The 22,571-nt window shown below is 34.3% G+C and overlaps 2 protein-coding genes across 3 annotated transcripts; one reads left to right on the top strand and one right to left on the bottom strand.

Annotated features, from left to right (window-relative positions):
* Positions 1–3,857: 3,857 nt before the first annotated feature.
* On the top strand, positions 3,858–4,824 carry LOC128201336 (chymotrypsin B-like; the record flags this gene model as incomplete). The annotated part of the gene is made up of 1 exon (XM_052898016.1): positions 3,858–4,824. A coding segment is annotated over one exon (963 nt), but the record flags the coding sequence as incomplete, so codon positions are not given.
* A 567-nt stretch (positions 4,825–5,391) lies between these two features.
* On the bottom strand, positions 5,392–22,438 carry LOC113510524 (src substrate cortactin). 2 transcript variants are annotated; one of them, XM_052898015.1, is made up of 12 exons: positions 22,195–22,438; positions 20,910–21,049; positions 18,374–18,460; positions 17,349–17,458; positions 15,987–16,141; positions 15,099–15,264; positions 14,655–14,776; positions 13,633–13,806; positions 13,164–13,232; positions 12,573–12,782; positions 11,429–11,620; positions 5,392–10,321 (listed from the first exon to the last, which is right to left on the bottom strand). In XM_052898015.1, exons 2-12 carry the CDS (start codon positions 21,047–21,049, stop codon positions 10,238–10,240), a joined length of 1,509 nt encoding a protein of 502 aa, XP_052753975.1. In that variant the 5' UTR covers positions 22,195–22,438; the 3' UTR covers positions 5,392–10,237. The 2 variants fall into 2 exon arrangements, with proteins under 2 accessions (XP_052753975.1, XP_052753974.1); XM_052898014.1 differs by lacking the exon at positions 22,195–22,438 and adding an exon at positions 21,721–21,837.
* Between the last annotated feature and the right edge of the window lie 133 nt (positions 22,439–22,571).

The following is a 22,571-nucleotide window of genomic DNA, read 5'->3' as shown; positions in this document are numbered from 1 at the left end:
TCGAATTTTAATGACTCATTTAACATTTATTCAATTAAAGCAATATACCCAACCTGGTCGACCTTCTCGCGGTTCCCCCTGGAAACTATCATGGTTAATTCCTGATGAATTCATCATGATGGGCTAACTGGCCTGTTTTCATTCTCATCTCTCACCCTTCACTGGTGCTTCGCCAGCGTATCCCATTAGCGCAGGCGGGGTTACCATTCCATTTTCACCCATCAAAAAAAAATACTATAATTTAATACGCTAATAGTATATTTAATTTGGTACAGGAGGTATGTAAGTATTAAGTTTCATTCATTCATTCATAAGATCAACTTGTTTTATCGGTCTTTTAATAGCTCTTTGTTACAGGAAAGCTATCAAGTTTTCAATTAATCTCAAAGGACTCTGAACGAATGACTTAATTGAAAAATACGCTATTAACATAATAATTTAATAATATATACAACTTCATAATTTATATTACATAAAATATATAAGTTAGCTCTATCTCCAGGCTTCGCCCATATGAACCAGTACATAGAACATTATTTATTTAAAGTAACAAAGCATATTTATATAAGTAAGTGTACATTTGGCGGACTTAACACCCAACGGCATTCTCTACCAGTCAACCATGAGGCAAGCAGAAAACTTAAGTAGGCGATGCATTTACAAATATTGTTGCTAATAACCTACGACTTAAGCAAAAAATACAAATAAAAAGCAAAATAAAAAAAGAGATAGAAAAAAAATAAAAAAAATAAAGTTATTTAACTTCATTTCCTTTCACTCCCTAAAAAAACTTGTAACATATTTTATATATTACATCTGTTATAGTTTTTTAGGATAATAATTTTTGGTTAATTTGGATGTAAAAGTAGATTTGTTCTTAATAATTATAGAATATTAGAATATTCTATAATTATAAACTAAGGATGTAATCTAACCATGTAGCAAATAATAAATAAAAATAAATATATTTAACTCCTTTTAGTAGTAAGGCAAATCAAACTTCGACCGAGAGGTCAACCGACAAATCCAACTCGTTTGGGCAGCGTTCGGAAAATTACGCCACATCTTTTCATCCAAAATACCTCAGAATTTGAAGACATTTAACCATTGCGTTGTGCCAGTGATGATTTATGGAACAGAAACATGGTCCTACACGATTGATCGTATGCAAAAGCTTCATATTACTCGACGGACTATGAAGAGGGCTCGGAGTCGCTGTGTGATAGAATCCGAAAAAGAGGCAAACCACAAAAGAACCAAAATAATCGACATAGTCCGAAAGATAAGCAAATTGAAGTGGCAACGGGCTGGTCACATAGCTCGAAGAACCGACAACCGATGGGGAAGAAAGGTTTGAGTGTCTACCGCGTATGGGCAAACAAAGTGTAGGGCAACCCCCCCCCCCCCCGCCCCGAACCCCAGTAGATGGAATGGCGACCTGAAATGCATTGCAGGAAGTCAGTCGATACAGGTGGCTTAGGACCATTCTTTATAACAGTCTATGAGGGACGCTTATGTCCAGCAGTGGACGGGTAATGGCTGAAATGATGATGATGATGATGAGTAGTTCTTGCGTAAAAAAATAATAAACATTTATTCATCTTACAAACTTTCGCATTTATAATATTAATAGGATATAAAGACAAATAATTTCAGTATTTCAAAGTAGTGATTTCAAATATCTTTTCTTCGCACATCACCGTCTGGACAAATATTGTGAGAAAATTTAAAATATTCATGACTTTTACTTTTACTTTTACACTTTTGAAATAAAGTGTTTATCTATCTATCTATCTATAACTTTTAAAAGAAAAATAAAATGTTTAATGCTCTTGTAAATTGATACTTAGTGTATATATGTCATTGTCATGTGCGTTTTTATTATCACAAGTTATTGTTTTTTTCTGAATGACACACGGTGACCGTATTCAAATTCAATTCCATTTGCAATCAATCTGCTAAACTTCAGCCTACAGTGTATAGAAACTGCAGTTTAGTAAATTTGTTCTAAATATTTATTTTTTAATGCTATCATACCCTTTTTTTTACTAATATTTCAAATGTGAAAATTTATTTGTTTGTTTGTTACTTTATAGCGCTTTAATGGTGTAACCAATCACTATGGGATGTAAAATGAAGAAGAATCTAGGCTACTTTGTATACCAATTAGTAAACATATTTCACTATAAATTCACCCTTCAAACCGAAACTCAGCAATGTGAACCCAACTGCTTTACAGTAGAAACATGATAGGATGGAAAACACACTCAGGATGTGGAGGAAGGAGTTGTTAGCAATGAGAGCTACCCCCACTATTAGTCTTATTGCTAAAAATATCCTGTCAGGTCGACCTCCACGTGATCCCCCTGGAAATCATCGTGCTGAATTCCAGATGTATTCATCACGACGGGCTAACTGACCTATTTTCATTCTCAGTTATCATCCCTCACTGATGCCCTGCCAGCGAATACTGTTACTGCAGGAGGCATTTCATTATAATCCATTAAAAAAAGGATATTTAAAAATTGTCCATTCCATTTTCATTGCCTATGCACATGCCAAATTTCATTCAAATCCACACAACCGGTACGTCATTCCGTCTTTCATCATAATGTACAAAATAAGGGCACTATCATAGACGTAATTAATCTTGAAAATGGTCCGAATTTTGATGTTTATGCAATGGGGCCCCTTCTGAAGGAAATTAAGACAAACGGTTGATAAAGAAGTTTATAATTAAAGAGCGCAAGACGGCGGCCGGTTATTAAATCCGGCAGCGGAATACCCTTCATGATTGCTAATTAGAAACAAGAACATGTTTGGTGGACAAACAGAATTGTTATTAAATTAAAATATATAATTTCATATAGGGATGGACAGCAGCGTCCCTCTTAGAACATCCCTAAAAGCCTAACTGCGGTTGCCAATCCGCCTGCCAAGCGTGACGACTACTGGCAAAACTCCCCTTATGGGGAAGGCTTATGTACAGTAATGGAAAGTTAACGGCTGAAATAGTAATATAATTTCAAGTAACTCTTACAATTATTAAATAGATTTGAGATACATTTATTTGCTGGAACATTACACATTTCCTAAATGAAATACATTAGACTACTTAAGGTGGTTAGTCAATCAGCGGTCTTCTATACCCTCTTAGGAGGGTTAGGGGGCTTCGAGGTAGACCCCTTTGCCCCAGCTTTAACTCCGGGGGCGACTAACTTCGGGTCACTGGAACTATGCCTTGCTAATCAGAGTGAGGCGTGATTTTCTTCTTGTTATATTCTATTTTCTTTCTCTATTTTCGATGATAACGATATATGTATGTATATATATATATATATATATATATATATATATATATATATATATATATATATATATATATATATATATATATATATATATATATATATATATATATATATATATATATATATATATATATATATATATAATATTTAGTACATAAACCCTTACATCCCCTTTTCCCAAGACAGTTAGTAATATATAAATTACAGATTAACTTATATACTATTACCGCACTTCTAGCGGCGGCCCCACCCCCTATTTGGGAAACTTAATACAAACAAATTGGAGGGAAAGTTTACTTTATTCTTATATATCTTCACAAGTTGTGAATTTTTATAATTTATTTTGCATACGAAAGTTTTTTACTGCCCAATTGATACCATCTTAATTTTATCATAAATTACAACCTATTTTGTGTCATAACAGAAACCGCTAATAGATAATAAAGTACTAAATACGAGTATAGATTGAAATTGATTAGAGGTTCCAGTATTCTAGACATATTTCTGTCAAATTCACTTCAAACAACGTCACATAAAAATCTTTGAGTAAATAATCACAAAATTCTCAATGTTCATTATCGATTGTGTTTAAAATGGGTTGCAGTGATTTTTTTTACATTGATAATTGTCGCCGGATCTGAACGAGACAAACGCGTGATCACCACACTGAAATACTCGAGGTACTATGTAAAACCAACCGTTGTGAATGGGAAACCAGCGCGAGAAAACCAATTCCCTTACTTAGTTTCTTTGAAGGAGCCCTTCCGGAGGATTTCTAGAACTAGAATAGAATGGGCCAGCTTCTGTGGCGGGAGTATTATTAGCGAATCAAAGGTGCTCACAGCGGCGCACTGTTTCGAATCCTACAATTTCTATTATCTTCGAAATCCGAGACCCATACGAGCGGTCGCCGGCAGTTTGCGTACAAAGTTGATACATTCTGGAGAATCGGAAACTACTGAGAATACACAATGGCGTAAAATATCAAGAGTGATCATACATAGACAGTTTCACTTCCCATCGAATGATATAGCCTTGTGTTTCGTTGATAAAATATGGATGTTCAATAGAAACATCGATTATATTAGGACAGCGAAATGGAGGGCGGATTACGCGACGAAATGCGTCGCCAGTGGATACGGCAAGACGAACAGTAGTGTGGATGACTCTATTTCACCAATATTGCTTATGGCAAACATATCTGTTCTATCTAGGCATACGTGTTCTAGACTATGGGAGATAAATATGGATACCTTTATATGTACGGATTCTGCGTTAAGGGACGTTGCCGAAGGCGACTCCGGGGGCCCTTTGGTGTGTCACGAGACCATAGATCCTGCTGAAGAAGGCGAGATCGGATTGTTAGTTGGTGTTGTCAGTGGTAAAAATTTTGATTTGACGACATTGTTTACAAGAGTCTCGGAGTACCACGACTGGATTGATAGAAATTTTGCGAGTCGTTTTCGAAGTGGTGTTTTGTATTTTATCATTGTATTGTTAGTACACTAGTATTCCTTTTTCAGTTTCTAAATAGGGTTATTAAATTACCTATTAGTAGAAATTTAATTGATAATCATTTTTCATTCATACAACTGAAATTCTTGTGCTCCTTTTGATCTACACAAAATCATTAGGTAGCTCTAGCAATGTCATCATATATAAAAAAAATATTATGACTATTTCGACGATAACACGAGAGGCCAACTGACCTGACTTGATCTTCACCTATCTTCCCTCACTAGTACTCCACTAGTATATACTGATTATGAAGGACAGGATTACCAATTCCAAAAAAAGAACTGACTCTGAAAACTCGGAAGATTTAGACCTGAATGTTTATAAATTTTGAGACAAACTGCTAAACATAGAGCTTTCCCTTAAGGGGGAGGGGGGACCACACTGCACGCTTTGGTGTTGTTTTAAGAGGAATGCTGCTGCCCAACCCTCGATCATTAAGTTCTCTTTAACACAAATGGATATAGTAATAAATTTACCTAGGCACACAAAGGTATCTAATTAAAAATCTAAAAACTTAAAAATAGGTATTTTTTGTGTTTTTTTTTTTTAAATCAAACAAATATTTTCACTATAAAATAATCATTTATTTTATAAACAATAAATCGCTTTATATAAAACATAGTTTGGCATTACATACCGTAAGTATATTACATTCATTATTCGTCTACCCACACTACTGTATATGTTAGAAACAATTATATAACAAGTTACTAATTGCATAAACGTTGATAAAGAGATAAGGAAAAAATATAATAGTTCAATTGTAAATTCAACCATAAACGGTTGTAACAAAGACTCATTTTCTATGACTGCATTTACAGATGTATTGAATATGGAGCAATAGATCGCTGGCTTAGATGGAGAGCTAAATACATAAAATTCTGTAGTTTCAAATGTTACCTCTTCGTTCGAAATTACAAAAAAAAATCTGCCCTGGTTTCGCGCACATTTAATACGTATGTATTAGACATATACAAATCTTTTTACAAAAATATCTAAATGACAACAAAACAGAAATAAAAATTCGTTGCATAATTTAAAAGAAAAATCAACAGAGAGACAGACTATTAACGACTTTATGCTATTTAAAGCTTACGAAAGCTGAAAAACTTGGTTGTCTGTAAGAGATTGCTTTTTTTTTATACAACTTAGAATGGCAAACAAACTGACGGCTCACGTGATGGAAAGTGGTAACTGTTGCCTATAGACATGAGAAGTAATATGGACATAACAAAGTATACTGTTTCGCCCATGATACCCCCCATGCGTTGACATTCTTGAGGACTCAGGTGTTATTCCTTTATACCCAGTAAATTGACGCCATATCTTACCCTTCAAACCGAAACACAGCCATGCAAACACAATTGTTTCAGGGTTGAAACACGAATGGAACAGAGGTACCCAAGCAATCGACTTTTGTACAGTCTCCCTCTGGTTAGCCACCTTTTGTATATGCACATTCTGTATAAATACTCCTTGTATACATCTCTACTGTGCGCAATAAAGAGTTTATTATTATTATAAAAACATGATACCCATTTCGACGTAGTGTGGGTCATACAATAATCCTACATTCAACATTTGTAAAATATTTTATTTTAAACACATTTTACTAATGTAAGACTCATATATACATATATCTATTGACATCATTACATTGAGAAATAACATAGCAAATTAAACATTTTTGTTTTTTAATAAATCGTGTCAGATTTCAAATAAAAAAAAAAAACATGATATGGTTAATGATTTTTCATTATTCATGAAAAAATAATTTTCTATTTCGCTTTATAATTAAACCTATGTCATAAATATTGGAGCATTTCTTAAAAAGTTTCTATCTTACAGTAGCGACTACATTTAACACTAGTTATTTGCACGTGACTCCGCATATGTGATAATTATAATAACCGCATACTGTGTTCACGTTAGTGTAAACTATACTTCTGTCAATTTTCACACAAAATAATCCAGTAGTTGGTAGTGAAAATATAACATACAAACTCACTATTGTATTTATAACAATATCGTGTATAAAAATTATTTCTTATTCACCCAATAAGCCAATAAGGTCGATTCTGAGGCATTATTTCTCTGATCTCTTAAGCTTCAATTACTCAGCGAGCTATGGAGAGGGCTATGCTCGGAGTCTCTCTACGTGATAGAATCCGAAACGAGGATATCCGCAAACGAACCAAAGTAACAGACATAGCCAGAAGGATAAGCAAGCCAAAGAAGGCTCGAAGAAGCGACAATCGATGGGGAAGGATGGTTCTTAGTGCTGGCCCTGTACGGACAAACGCAGTGATAGACGATCCCCCACTAGATGGAGTGACGACTTCAAGTACATTGCAGGATTCAGCAGTTTATCTGTTCATAATGGCTGAGATGATGACGATCTTTTAATCTAGTATTTTAAATTGATGATTTCGCAAAATTACTGTGTTATAAATCGTCATAAACTAAATTTATAATAATTATGACGTAAATCTATTAGAATTGTAGGTTCATATTGATCCTTAGAATGAAGTTTTTGCCGTGACATTAAACTGAAATTTTAGAGATAAGTTGGAAGAATGTCTCATCAAAATCGACCCCAATATCTACTATTACAATTAAAATTACTATTAAGTTACAATGAATGATTTATTTAATACTTGAAAATAAATTATTGCATTAATAATAATAAACAAGTGCGTCAATAAAACTTATAATTAAATTTATAATACTTTTTCTCAATTAATTGAAAATACTAATAGAAGTGTAAATAAAAAACTTATATAAAGTAGAAAGTCAAAATATAAAGAGCATTTATAGCGGTTAATGTAAAACTAATAGCTTAAAATTCCGTCGCTGTTACTTGATAACAACTCTTAATTGCGGCCATTTTTAATCTGCAACCTTGCAAGATTAATATTTATAAAAAAAAGTTTAGTAGTTAAATAAATGAACATATCAAGTTTACCAAATTTACTAAAATTATTACTTATTTTCACTTGGCAACAATAGTTTGCGGCGACACGAGTACATTGTATTAGATTTTCGTTCATCTTTCACTTTTAGCAAAATTATTATTTTCATTTGGCAACACTAATTTGTGGTTATCTGGGAACAGGCAACCCTGGTGCACTGTATTAAATTTATGTCATCTTTTCATCTTTTAAACCAAGTTTCAATGAAAAGATTTATATCTGCAGAAATCAGCAACGGGATCTTAGGCTATAATCATAGATTATATAAAAAAAAAAACTACCATTATCAATACCCATATAAAAAAAAAACTTAAATATTTATCAATTACATAATATTTAATACTTAAAGATATGATAAAAAATAAATACAACATATTGGAAAAGTTTCTTTCTACATTTGTATATAAAAATCCCATATCTTAATGTACAGACTGATCGATAAATTTATTATAATTAAATATTCGTATTTCTTGTGGTTACGGACTAAGGATTCAAGTTTCTACTCCTTTAAGAGTATTGATAGATTTTGCTTATTGAAGTGTAGCAACACTGTCTTATCTAATTATTAACCCTTAAAAGCCTGATTTTTAAATCAAATTAAAAAAATATATAAGTGTACCCTTTACTGTGTTTACTAATGGGGAAAAATAGTAAAAAAATCAAAACGATATTTTTATATATTCATTTTGAAAAAACATTTGGTAACATGTAAACAGCCAAATAATAAAATAAAATCGATTGTAGGCGCCCAATGCGATTTATAACCCCGGTATCAAATTTGAAATTTCAGGTATTTAAGGGTTAATTATATGACAATTTTCAAAAACAATTTAACATTTTTCAATATTTCTGTCGGATTATTTAAAAAGTACTCTGCTAACGCAGTATAACGTTACTCATAAAATACATTGGATAAATCAACCATTAAAAACTTTGCACCTTTTTTTTTATACAACTTAGAATGGCAAACAAGCTGACGGCCCACCTGATGGAAAGCGGTAACCGTCGCCTATAGACATGAGCAGTACCTACCATGAACATAACAGAATACAACTGTTTCGCCCACGATACTCCCCATGCGTTGCCATTCCTGAGGACTCAGGTGTTATTCCTCTGTACCCTGTAAATTCACTGCCATATCCCACCCTTCAAACCGAAACACAGCCATGAAAACACAATTGTTTTACGGTTGAAACACGAATGGGACAGAGGTACCCAAGCAAACGACTTTTGTACAAAATCTCCCATTGGTAATTGCACATATTTAATTTTTATTTGAAGATTTTTAAATATATTTTGCCAGCAAAATCCAAGTTTTCAATGGCAGCTTAATAACAATATCATTGAGTAATTAACGCATACAATTGTAAATGTCAAATATATGAAATAACCAATCGGAATCATTAAAAAAATTATCAATTGTTTTTTTAAATTGACATAATTACGATGTGTACAAAGCAAAATATACCAAAGCAACTAAGTCGTCTTGCCAGTATAGCGATAGTGGGAGAGAACTATTGTTAGTAATGGGGACACTTGTCCCCATCGCTAACAATAACACCGCCTTAAAACGGCACCGGTCCGAATATATTTAAACACACTCAGAATTACGAATAGTTCTCAATTTATACGCAACTAGTATTAGGCAATTCCCTACATATTAGTCAATTCATTAATTTCATAATATTGAGGTTATATTTTCATATATTTTTTGTCATAAGTACATCACTTACACTATAGACGTTCTTACGCGGCGACCATAACCTTGTGGTGGTAAAACAAGATACATACCATAGACTACGTAGTAAGTCCGCCGCATAAACTAGAGTCGTCCAAAATACTGGTAACTACCAGTCGATTATAAGAATTCCTTTGCCCCAAAACTGACGAAACTTTGGCGCATTTTTTTTTCTTGATAAACTAAATATGCCTTCAATTTATAATTGTAAACATAGTCCATTAGACATAAGTATGTTATATACACCATATTAGACATTTAGACCATGGTAATGCCAAAAAAAAACATGCTATAGATATATTTTTTGTTAAAATTGTTAATATAAATCGAGCCTCAACTATCATTTATTTTGAATTATTCATAGCCTAAAGGCTACGGTTTATTCCTAAATTGTAATTCATATCTTAATTTCTAACATATTAGTAAAATATTTCCTTATTTAAAAATTACAACTGATATAATATGCGATTTATCCAACTGTCAATAGCTGTATGAGTGTGATACCTTTGCCTAAAAAGATTTTTTTGTTTTCATTAAAAAAGTTAGAAATTAAGACATGAATTACATTATAAAGTCTTTGAAAATAATCAAATCTAATCTAAGTAGAATTGATTTAAATCTAATTTGTCTCGTCAGTATGATCATATAATATTTCGTTTATAAAATATAGGAATGATAAGGTGGGTTCACATGTTAGCTCATTTGTCCTGCAGTTGCACGTAGTTGGCCGGAAACAGTCCGTACGCACCTTTACATAACCCTTGCCACCATCCTTCGTCGATCTAAAAGAATTTTACATAATTACATAATAATTACATTCCTAATACAGTACTATAGGATTTTCGTAAGAGAGTAGTGTATTTTTAATTTTTTATTATTATTTTTTTCTGACGACAGCTCTGTATCTAAAATAAGTTTTATACCCAGAAGGCCCTATTTTTCTGTAATTTTTAAACATCAATATGTACCATAATCTATTTTCTAAAATTTGTTTAGAAAAATGTAATTAATTTGAAGTATTTTCAAAATTGTGTACATCATAAATAAAATTACAATAATTACTACCTGACCCAGAAAATTTCAAAAAATTGGTTTTGCCATATAAATTTTTTTTTTTTGATAGGGACACCCTAATAACCTAGCAGTATGAAATATATTTTACGACCTATTCTCATACCTACTAAATCATCATGATATCAGCCATTAACTGTCCCCCCCCCCCTTATGAAAGACTGCCAGTAATTGCCACGCTGGTAGGCGGAAGGCGGCCTAACTGTGGTTTTGCCAACTACAGTTAGGCTTCGGTAATATTTTAAGAGAGACGCCGCTGCCCATCCTTCGACCTTTAAGTTCCCTTAGTCGCCTCTTACGACACCCACGGGAAGGGAAGGTGTGGCTCATTCTATGCCAGAACCACACGACGATACCTACCAAATATACATAAAAAAAATCATAAAAATCGGTCGTTTTTAGAGAAGTACGTCTACAATAACTGTAATATGAGATTTTTATGTATAAGATAGTTTTCGTATTTTGAAGTTTTTTATAAATATTCATCATCACTACATAATATAAAACAAAGTCGCTGTCGCTGTCTGTCCGTCCCTATGTTTGCTTGAATCTATAAAACTACGCAACCGATTTTGAAGCGGTTTTTTTTAATAGATAGAGTGATTCAAGAGGAAGGTTTATATGTATAATACATGCAGAATATAGTAGAGAAACACTGATAATTTTAGAAGTCTCTAATGTGATGTGATGTAATGTGTACCCGCGCGAAGCCGGGGCGGGTGGCTAGTTTAAAACGTTCCATCATCTCAAGATGCGAGTATTGGACATAACAATGACCACCTAATGATTTTAGATGATCTTTCAAAAGCTATACCGACCATGACAATATTGGTGATGATGTCGTCAGGGTCGAAGGAGATCTCGTCGGGCGCGGCGGCCTGGTAGTCGTAGAGGGCGCGCGCGGTGTACGCGTCCTCCTCGTCATCATCGTCGCCATCACCGGCGCCGCCCGCCGTGCCCTCCCACCCCACCGGCGACACCACGATCGTCGGCTGCCGGCTTAGCTGTTGCTGGTCATAAATTTATATTTATACACTATTTTATTTAACGAGCAAAAATGTGAACAATGTAAGTCTCAAACTTAACTTCTTTAACTAATTGTTAAAGATGTTTCATTCCTGAGGACCCAGGTGTTATTTCTCTGTACCCTGTAAATTCACACCATATCCCACCCCTCAAACCGAAACACAGTCATGTAAACACAACTGTTTCACGGTAAAAACACGAATTAGACAGAGGTGCCCAAGCAAACGACTTTTGTACAAAATCTCCCTCTGGCATATTTTGATGTGTACTTTATGCTAATGTATTGCACTTGAATTTTCTAATTGTCATTGCATTTTTTTAATATATAACAGCCAGGGAATACTGAATTAGGGAGAACACGCGTGTTTACTTATTTGACTTGACGTAAAACAAGACTGAATATTTCCAAGTACCCTCAAAGACAATATATGACAATTTTTATGTTTTTGGTGCAAGTAAGACGCAGTTAGATCGCGACTTCCATGCGGTTTCTTCCGGAAAGCATTAATCAATTTCTAGTAATTTATCACGATTGATCAAAATACAAATTTATTTGTAAAAGGAAAACCAAGAATTATTTATATAAAAAACAAATGCAAGGTGACAACAATGAAGTCACTTATAGGTTTTCACCAATAGACGCAATGTATATACAAAATTTTACAGTGCTGGCAAAGACTGTAAAATTATATCTATGTATATATTGAGTTCTTCTGGACATATTATAGCGAGTTCTTCTTGTAGGTATTATATGTCTGTTTATGGGCCAATATATGTATAGATATTGTAACAACAATATATAGGTATTACTATATATTACCAACGGTGTTTGACGTGTGGTTCGATGGTAGAAAGGAGATAACAAGTTCAGATCGTGCAATTCCTACGCGCACCATACATCGTATTTCAAGTATGGGATACATAAATTGAACTTACCTCCTCTCTTTCCTCCTTAGGCTCTCCCACTAGAGTAACGTCGGGCAAGTTGGGCTGTTTGGGCTCGTCCGCGGGGACAGCGGCAGCGGCGGCGGCGACGGCGGCGGTGGGGGGAACGGACGCTGGCTCCTTGGTCGCCGCGGGGGGAGACTGGGCGACATCTGGCGGGGACTCTTGTTCCTTTGGCTCCTTCGATACTCGCTCTTTTTCCTATTGAAAAAAAAATAAGTTTTTATAACTAAATATTCGAAATGTACTTCGCCCGTATGAGTACCTAGTTATATTTGTATTAAAATAAGTATATAATACCATCTACCGCTTGTATAACGAATTATGTTCAGAAGAATTGTTTGAAATAATCACTCTACATCCACAGGGAACCCATACAGTGCGGTTTCAAAGGAATTATCTCCCGCAAACGCTTTGACTGTGAAATGACCTCCTTGCCAAGGTTTTCTCCCCTAGTGTTGTTGGCGTCCATAGGCTACAGTGGCCGTTTACCATCGACCCGGCTGTATGCTTGTTTACCACATTTGTGGTATAAAAGGAATATCATTGTATTGTACAGAACAGTATTTAAAAAAAACTTACTTTTTCCGTGAGATCTTTGTCCAACTGTTCCCTCTGCTGTCTTATCTTCTGTACTGATTGCATCGCTTCCTAACAACAACAAAAAATAAAAGCTATATTTTTATTATTATTACATATTTTCTTCTTCCTGTAGAATAAACAAACTAAATATATTTGAACCAGACTTTAGCAAATTAGCACAGCACAGATGGCCGCCTTGTTATTTTTTTAAAGGATGACAATAGAATGGTAACCTCGCTTGCACTAACGGTATACACTAACGGAGCACCAGCGAGGGATGATAGGTGAGGATGAAAAGGCAGGTCATTTAGCCTATAGTATATTTGGTATTGCAGGTGATCATGGGCGACGATCGTCGCTTACCATCAAGTGACCCACATTGCCCTTTTGCCCCGTGTTATAAAAAAGAAACTTTATTCTTTTTTTTAAGTTTATTAGTTGAAAGTAGGTAGTGTGGAACACTCCTCACCTGTTCCTTCTCTTTGGCCATATTCTCGAACTTGGCGCGTAGGGAGGACGGCTTAGCGCCACCTATGTCCGGCTTCTGCTTCGTGTAGTTAGTACCCACTTTCTCCACCTCGTCGAATCTATGCGCTGATTTGTCGACACGATCCGTTTCGATGCCAAATTTGCCGCCGAAGCCCTGTAAGACAAAAATATAAGACTGATAATTTGATTAGAAAAAAAATTGTTTAATTCCGCTATCATTAGTTATAGATCATTATTATTATTATTGGTTAATAATTATATGGCATATACATTGACATGTAAGCGAAATTATGTTTATTTTATTTTAATTTGGTTATGATTATTCTTTGTCTTGTTAATTGTATTGTCAAATATTTCATATTTATTTGTAATCAAGTAATGGTAATAGTATTGAATGTTTCGATGTTAATATAATTGCCTGTTCTTAAATTGTTGCACGCCCGATAGGGTATAACTGTTGATACTGATGTCAAATTCAAAGCAATAGTTACTGCTATATGTATGTAAACAGTTAGCAATAAAATTCTATTCTATTCTATTCTATTCTATGGACTTCCGCAAAATGTCACCTAGTTTAGAAAAATATTTAAGAATTCAAATATATATCTATCCTATCCTAATAGTCCAGAGGAACGATATTTTACCATTTTCAATAATTTTAAACGGCATGTGTTATGTAATTTTAACATCAAATTTCTGTTTCGTTCGTCGCCGAAATTTCGGAAAATATTTCATGGTAGGCCCTCAGGTCTTTGTACAAAAGACGTCTTCGTAGGTACCTCTAGCAGCTGTGCTTCCATGGACGTTTTGATTTCAAGGGTGGGCTATCATAGTAGGATAAAGTACAGATTAAAATATATACATAAAGGTAGAAAAGGCGGTCTTATCGCTAGGGCAATCTCTTACAACCTTTGATTAAAGGAGAACACATAGAAGTGCGTAGATGGCGCAAGAGTGAATTATTGTTATACTGTTGCCATCAATAAAAAAATAGGTAAATACCTTCTTATGGTCCACTTGGCTGGCGTGCGCCGGGGTCTTCTCCTGGTGGTCCCAGCCGACCGCTGACGCGTCTTGTCTGTCCGTCTGTACGCCGTATTTACCGCCGAAACCAATAGCATAATCTGCAATATTAGTTTATAATTATAACATTTTTGTTTTTATGTGTAAGTATATTATTATTTCGGCCGTTAACTGTCCACTGCTGGACATAAGCCTTCCCCATGAGGGGAGTTTTGGCAGCAGTTGCCATGCTTGGCAGGCGGATTGGCAACCGCAGTTAGGCTTTTAGAGATGTTTTAACAAAGACGCTGCTGCCAATCCCTCGCCCTCCCTTAGTCGGCTCTTACGACACGAACGGAAAAAAGGGGTGGCCCATTCTATGCTAGAGCACACACGGCATTTCATTCCTATATGAGAGTGATGTAGTGTTGTCAGAATTATTACCTTTCTGTGAGTGATGGTGCTGGGTATCCTCCCTGTGGTCCCAGCCGACAGCGGACGCGTCCTTCCTGTCTGTCTGTACACCGAACTTGCCACCGAAACCCACCGAGTAGTCCTTCTGCGAGGAGTGCTTCTCCACCTCCTCGCGGTGCTCCCAGCCGGCTGCGCTCTAAACGAATAAACTATTTTATAACGTGACGCATATAACACAAGACAAGCTAGCATAATATTTTACACTATCGGGACTTAATGCGTTGAAAAATTTTTACATGTAAATAGTACCTACATACATAAGTTATTACAAATTATCAAGACCGGTGTTTCCCAACGTGGAGCCCACGCCCCACAGGGGGGTAATTTGATGGTTAGGGGGGGAGGGGGGATTAAACATTGGACATGAAGCGATGTTAACCCTCTTGCTCAGAGCCATTTAAATTCTATGAGTAGATATCGGTGCCAAATTTAACAAAAAAAAATGCTGTGTATATTTATTAGGTATAATTTTGTTTGACGTTACCAAAATTTCCACTTAGGCGATTAGAGTCATCAAGTAAACTTTGTCGGGAAAAATTATATATGGGGGCATAAAAATTTTAGAAATGTTCAAGTGGAGCATGGCACAAAAAAGGTTAGGAAACATTGATCAAGACGCATTATAAGGTATGAAGAAAAGGTTTATAAACTTTAAACCATACCATATAAGCCGTTAACTATCCACTGCTGAACATAAATGGTTCATTGCTGGTGAATTAGCCACGATAAGTCAACTGTTCTGCCCTCGTCTTCATCCTCTTATCCTAAACTAACGCCCCGCTATTGTATACCGATAGCAAAAGCGCGTAAGGCATTCCATCTTCATCTGTTAAAAAAAATTGCTCCTGCTATCCTCACCTTATCCACTCTGTCCGTCTGTACGCCATATTTGCCCCCGAAGCCTTGCGCGTAGTCAGTCTGCGATACGTGCTTCTCCACTTTGCCCACATAGTCGTGACCGACCGCACTCTTGTCCATACGGTCAGTTTGAACACCAAATTTACCGCCGAAACCTTGAATAAGAGAAAAAAAAATATGTGTCATGTATGAGCATGTATTTATTTATACATTTTTTATTTTTATTTTGTACATTAATCAAACACTAATAAAACAAACCTTCCTTATTACTTCATCACTTTAGCCATGTTAAAAATAATCCATTACAGAACTACTGTTTCTCTGGAGATCTGTTAAGGAATTGACTTCCAATGATCCATTGATCACTAGTGGGTCTTTTTAAATAAATGAGAATAGAATGGCAACCCAGTCTGCGGTATTGGTATACGCTGACGGGGTTCCAGTGAGAGATGATAGGTGAGGATGAAAACAGATCAGTTAGTTCAATTCAAAAAACAGCAATTTTTTTACAAAATTTTGCAATATATGGTCATATTTTTCCCTCTCGGGCTGGAGACTTGTGGCATTTTGTCCGCTCTACTACCCTATTATTATGCCAATGGGGAGAATCTTTTTATTTTATTATTATCGACTGAATGTTTCAATTATTTACTACAATTATTTAGTTTTATTAAAACACTCCCATAAAGAATGCTACGATTTCAATTTAGCCTTGTATTTATGTAGACTGTAAGTACTTATAACTGATGGAAGAGGTTCTCGACTAGGTTTTAAACCCAAAGTGGAATAAACCCGCACTAGTGGGGGAAAAGGGATTATTAATAATAGAGTCTAATTTCCCTGTAACTAACAGTACAACCTATCAGATCGACCTCCACGCGGTTCCCCCTGAAAACTATCGTGGTTAGTTCTATTGGAATTCGTCACAACACACGTCACACACGTTGCTTTTATCGTCATTTACCATCCCTCACTAGTGCCTCGCCAGCGTATACCGTTAGCACAGACGGGGTTACCATTTCATATTCACCTATTAAAACTGTTAATATAAAATGCTGCAAAATTATCATTTCTGAATGTTTAATACACGAAATTTCTCTTCTAATATGTTCTGTATTGAAATGTATGTAGATTCCTAATTTCCTACACAGCTAAAGACTACTGCTTCCCCTCTGGAAACCATCGTGCTGAATTTCAAATGTATTTATCACGATGGGCTAACTGGCCTGCTTTTTTCGTTCTCATCTATCATCCCTTACTGGTGCCCGCCAGCGTATACTGTTAGCGCGGGCGGGGTTACCATTCCATTATCATTCATAAAAAAAAAAACGACTAGCTTGTTTATATGTTTATATTTGTTACCCTGTGCATAGTCCTTCTGGGAGACGTGCTTCTCTGTCTTGCCGATGTAATCATGTCCCACAGCAGACTTATCCATTCGATCACTTTGTACACCAAATTTACCTCCGTAGCTGTAATAAATAAATACTCCTGATTATAACTTTATTTACACTAAAGGACACATCATCATCATCATCATATCAGCCGTTCAACTGTCCACTGCTGAACATAAGCCCATAAAAGGGGGATTTGCCAGTAGTTGCCACACTTGGCAGGCAGTTTGGCAACCGCAGTTAACATTTGGTAATGTTTTACGAAGGGTACTGCTGTCCATCTCTCGACTATTAGTCGATTCTTATGACATCCACGGGAAAAGAAAAAGTGGCTCATTCCATATCGGGACCACACGGTAAAAGAGACATATAATAAGGTAAAATAACATATGAACATAAAACACACAGGAAAATTAATTAGTAGTATTTATTAGTAATTAAAAATGTACAAGTTATAAAAGTGCAGACAGCAAGAGATATATATGGAAAGATAATGGTCTTTAGGACTTGATTCTCTCTGCCTACACCGCAAGGGACATGACGTGAAGATATATAGAAATAAATAGTATTTCTTTTACTAGTATTTAGTGATGTAGTTCATGTTTAAGATGGCTGGTCTGTTTTTATTGTGTAGAGATAGTTTTATGGTATAAATTTCATTTAATGTAAATCATATATAATGCTTACTAATTATTATGTTTCCCACGTGTCGAAATCGAAATGTTATGTCTAAACGTTAATCATGCTGTGTACACATGTTTTTGAATTGTAACCTAGTATAAAAACCATAATTATCTATATATAAACCTAACATGGTTATAATTTGTTATGTATTCTCATTAAAATAAAATAAATAAATAATATATAAATAATTTTTTAACCAATTAAAGATTTAGGATCCTCATTATACGAACTTTTTAAGTCGTAAATATTCTATACGGCAGTTATAAAGTATATCGTGGATTTGTCAGTTTTATTTAATGAAAATATTACCCATAAGACGGCTTCGGTCCTTGTTCGTATGTCTTCTGCTTATTCAATTTGTCTGCTTCCAATACCTCCTCCCGCAACTTCGCCATACTAAAAAATAAAATAAATACAAATATCATCTAGCCTTTGTCTTTTTCTCAATGTCCTTGTTCACTTTAGATGTAATAATTGCATGGCAACATTCTTGATAATTCATAAAAACATTTTATTCCTGTATGTGGCAATTAATAATTTTAATTGGAGGTAGAAAGATAAAAAAAAAGTGGTTGGTGTCTGCTCTTCAAAATATTCAATAAGTAAAAGATTTAATTTCACAATCGTGAGACTTTAATTTTAGAATTTAATATTTTTATTTTATTAAATAAACTACACGCAAAAGATAATTTCTCGTGTCGTTAAAAAGACATTTTCAAGATTGAAACGTCTACCGGAGGATTCAAGATCGAAACCCTTAGTTCTTATCACATTTACGAGGTAAAGGAATTTACGCTAATCAAAGGGTGTCACTAGAATTAAGTTTGAATCTAGGTAGTTTAGTAATACTTTTAAAACAACTTGTCAGTTTTCGCATTCTCGGATCTATATAAAAAACTATATATGATGATGATAGATGGATATTTATTACTCTTGTAAAAATTACTCAACCTAAGTTATATCCTAAGGGGGAAAAGGGATTGTTAGTAAAGGAAACTGAGAATTCCATTGCTAGCAATATACCCAACCAGGTCGACCTCCTCGCGGTTCCCCCTGGAAACTATCATGGTTAATTCCTGATGAATTCATCATGATGGGCTAACTGGTCCGTTTTCATTCTCATCTATCACCCTTCACTGGTGCTTCGCCAGCGTATCCCGTTAGCGCAGGAGGGGTTACCATACCATTATCAACCATCAAAAAAAAAGTTATATCCTTGTTTAGCATATGCTCTATATACTTACCGGTTTATGGCAACAAAATCGCTGAATAGAAGTAGTATATAAATAAAATATAAGACTTTAATTTCTAATGGAATGGGCAGAGGCGTTTGTCAACTGTTCCGGTATGGTGATCGTAATACTTTTTCGCAGAGCATATCAGAATCTAACGCAGTAGGAGGCGAGCCTCGGTCGATCGTATTTATTTAAATTTTTATCATTGAATTCGAATAACTAAGTTTTTTATGTGAGCCAGATTCGAATTTACAACACTCGCAGTCACCAACCCTATAGTATTAATTTCTCCCTAATACCCTCCTTCCGCAGTCATTATAGTCGTCAATAATAGCAACAAATGGGGGATACCATGGCATTACAATATGATCTGTGATAACAATGGAGCTGTTCATGTCTATAGGTGACGGTTACCACTTTCTATCCTAGGTTATCAGCCTATTGACCAAGCGATATAATTTAAAAAATATCAGGCTACTGTTGATCATGAAATTGCACATAATAAACGAAGTTTCTGAAAGGTCAACAGCCAGACACAAGCCCACATACTTCCCACATTTGTTATATGCTAATTATAACTTACAATGTGTCATTAACTTTCCAATGGACTAATGATAATTATTCTTTTATTATTAAAAGCCACTGCTTTGCCCCTTAAATTAGAATAAACAGTGGCCTATTTATGACTATGGAGAATTATCAATAAGATACACTCAAATCCGCTGAGAAATGTTGGTAGAGGACACGCTAAATTAATATTGACTGGAGGAAATGAAACAGGTCTGTTTAAATTAGAGCATTTTAATTCTATTGTTTTTGCCTACTACAATGGTAGATTGGTGTGACATTTAACATCATAATATTAACTTTTAACTGTCCACAGCTGAAGATAAGCCTCCCCTTTAGGGATTTTTGCCAGTAGTTGTCACACTTGGCAGACAGATTGGCAACCACAGATAGGCTTAGGAGATATTTTAAGAGGGATGCTGCTGCCCATCCCTCGCCCTCCCTTAGTCACTACTTACAACACCAACAGGAAAGTGGCCTATTCTATACCGCGTCCATACGGTGATATATATGTATGTAATGTAAATTCTTAATTGCTTTTAAGAAAGTGACAATATACAGTAACAGATAAAATTAGTTTGTATGTTTTAGTTTTTACAAGTTAATCAACTGAAAATGCATTCTGAATGGGCAGTAAAATCATAAAAGAATGACTTTTAAACTACACTAAAAACATGCTTATAATTAAGTTCACTTAGATAAAAAATATTATTATTACATGATATTATAAAGACGCAAACTGTAGGGCATGTCTGTCAGCCATGGCTGAAGGATGTGACTGAAAAAAGTACATGACTGTCCAGCTATTTCTCTCTTTCTTCAGTGGATTTACATATATGTGTACAAAATATTTAAGGTGCCAGATCATCATCTGACATTTGATCTTTCAAGAACCGTCCAAGGTCATATCTGTGACTGACAACGATAATAACAACATAATATACACAGTTTAATATAAATGTACTATTTAGGTTGTGCCCATCAGCCATGACTGACGGATGCATCCATTAGTATATTTACAGCTTAATGCTGTTTCTACTCACTCAATAGCCTCCACATTCCTCCCTCCGGGGCCCCATCGCTGCTCGTGCTCTGTGACATCATTGATAAAATCGGGATCTGTCTCCCAATCGTCAGCCTCTGCTGGTGCTGGGGCTGCCACATCTGTTGCAGCTTTCCACATCTGCTTCCACATATATTATGATATACATAACATTAACAAATTCACATGAAATAAATTTGAATAAGGCCCTGCCATGTACATTGGTCAAAGTTGTAATACTTGATAAGAAGTTATGTAATAAATAAATAAACAATAATATAAATAAAAAGTAAATACACATAATTTCTTATTCATGTTGTTCTTTTTAAATAGTACAAATTAAAGTTGGAATAAAATCGTAATAATTTCAGGAAAATATTGTGACAAATATACAGAATTATAAACTTATATAATAATAATATGTAATATTTATATACATTGAAGAAAATAACAGTTATGAATCACTAATAGTAGAGTTTGTATTTTACTTGCTATTTATAACCTATTAGCAAATTGGGCATACAGATAACAATATATCTGTTTTAAGTAATTTAAAAAAATTGTTGTACCACCTAAATTCCTGCTGAGACTTTTTCTAAAGAGTAAAGCATGAGATTTTTTAAAAAAATTACAAAATTGATTTATATAAGTTACAATATGTGTGTGACACTTTAAGTGTTATAGGTATAAATAGCCTATGTTTACCATTAGACTATGCTATGATTTTATCAATTCCAAACCAATTTTAACAACTCTATAAAAGGGTAATAAAAATAAGGAACATTAAATAAAAAAGTAAAAACAAATATTACCATATTGTTTTAATATTAATACTATTTATTTATAGGAATACTAAATATATAAAAAAACTAGAATATGTTTTTTAACACTATCTAATATGATATCACACACTGACATTTGATTGTGATAACAGAACAACACAATATAAAATATATATATATATATAAATATATATATATATATATATATATATATATAATATGTTGAAGTATTTTACCAACCAATATGCTATTGTGATATATATTTTTGTAACTAGGGTCATAAAATGTAAATAAATAAATCCTATTTTTTATTATGAAGTGGTAAAGGACTTGTATTCATGACTATTGAACTTATAATTAGGAAAAATTTAAAAAAACATTCATTAATATTTTCAATAAAGTCTAACTAGAAACAGATATATATTATATTCATTCGAGCAGAATTATAAACCATATTTGATTAATAGGTGAAATCTTAAGAAAATAAAGTAGAACAATACTTACACTGCAGTTATAGGCGAGCCGGTTTTCCCACAACACTTTCACTCACTTTTGTTTGAGTAAAATTATAGGGAGTACCAAAATATTTTTGAACAAAATTATCTCTATTTATTGTTCTTACACAAATTATATTAGGTAGGATTAGGGTTTAAATATAGTTACAAAACAAAATAATTTAAAAAGGCGAAGAACCTACCACCTACTATGCGTCATCACAGTGACATTGACAGTTATCGAATGACAGCGTAATGACAGTTTGCCGTAATTTATATTTTTATAGATTTAATACAAATTCGTTTGTCTATGTTTTAGTAAAGTATACCTTTATGTTACTGTTAATACTAAAATGTAGGGAATTTATATTATATCTAATATAATTA

The sequence above is a fragment of the Galleria mellonella genome, unplaced genomic scaffold (genome assembly GCF_026898425.1).
Source record: "Galleria mellonella isolate WM207_F2 unplaced genomic scaffold, CSIRO_AGI_GalMel_v1 utg40, whole genome shotgun sequence".
In the NCBI taxonomy this organism is placed as follows: domain Eukaryota; kingdom Metazoa; phylum Arthropoda; class Insecta; order Lepidoptera; family Pyralidae; genus Galleria; species Galleria mellonella.
This window is presented reverse-complemented; position numbering and strand designations above follow the sequence as displayed.

What these genes read in the sequence shown, in the direction of transcription:
- LOC113510524 (XM_052898014.1), bottom strand. An exon ending in AGACGGACAGAGTGGATAAG is followed by an intron (nt 15,265 to 15,986) that starts GTGAGGATAGCA and finishes TTATTCGTTTAG; the next exon opens with AGCGCAGCCGGCTGGGAGCA. An exon ending in ACAAAGATCTCACGGAAAAA is followed by an intron (nt 12,783 to 13,163) that starts GTAAGTTTTTTT and finishes TTTTTTCAATAG; the next exon opens with GAAAAAGAGCGAGTATCGAA.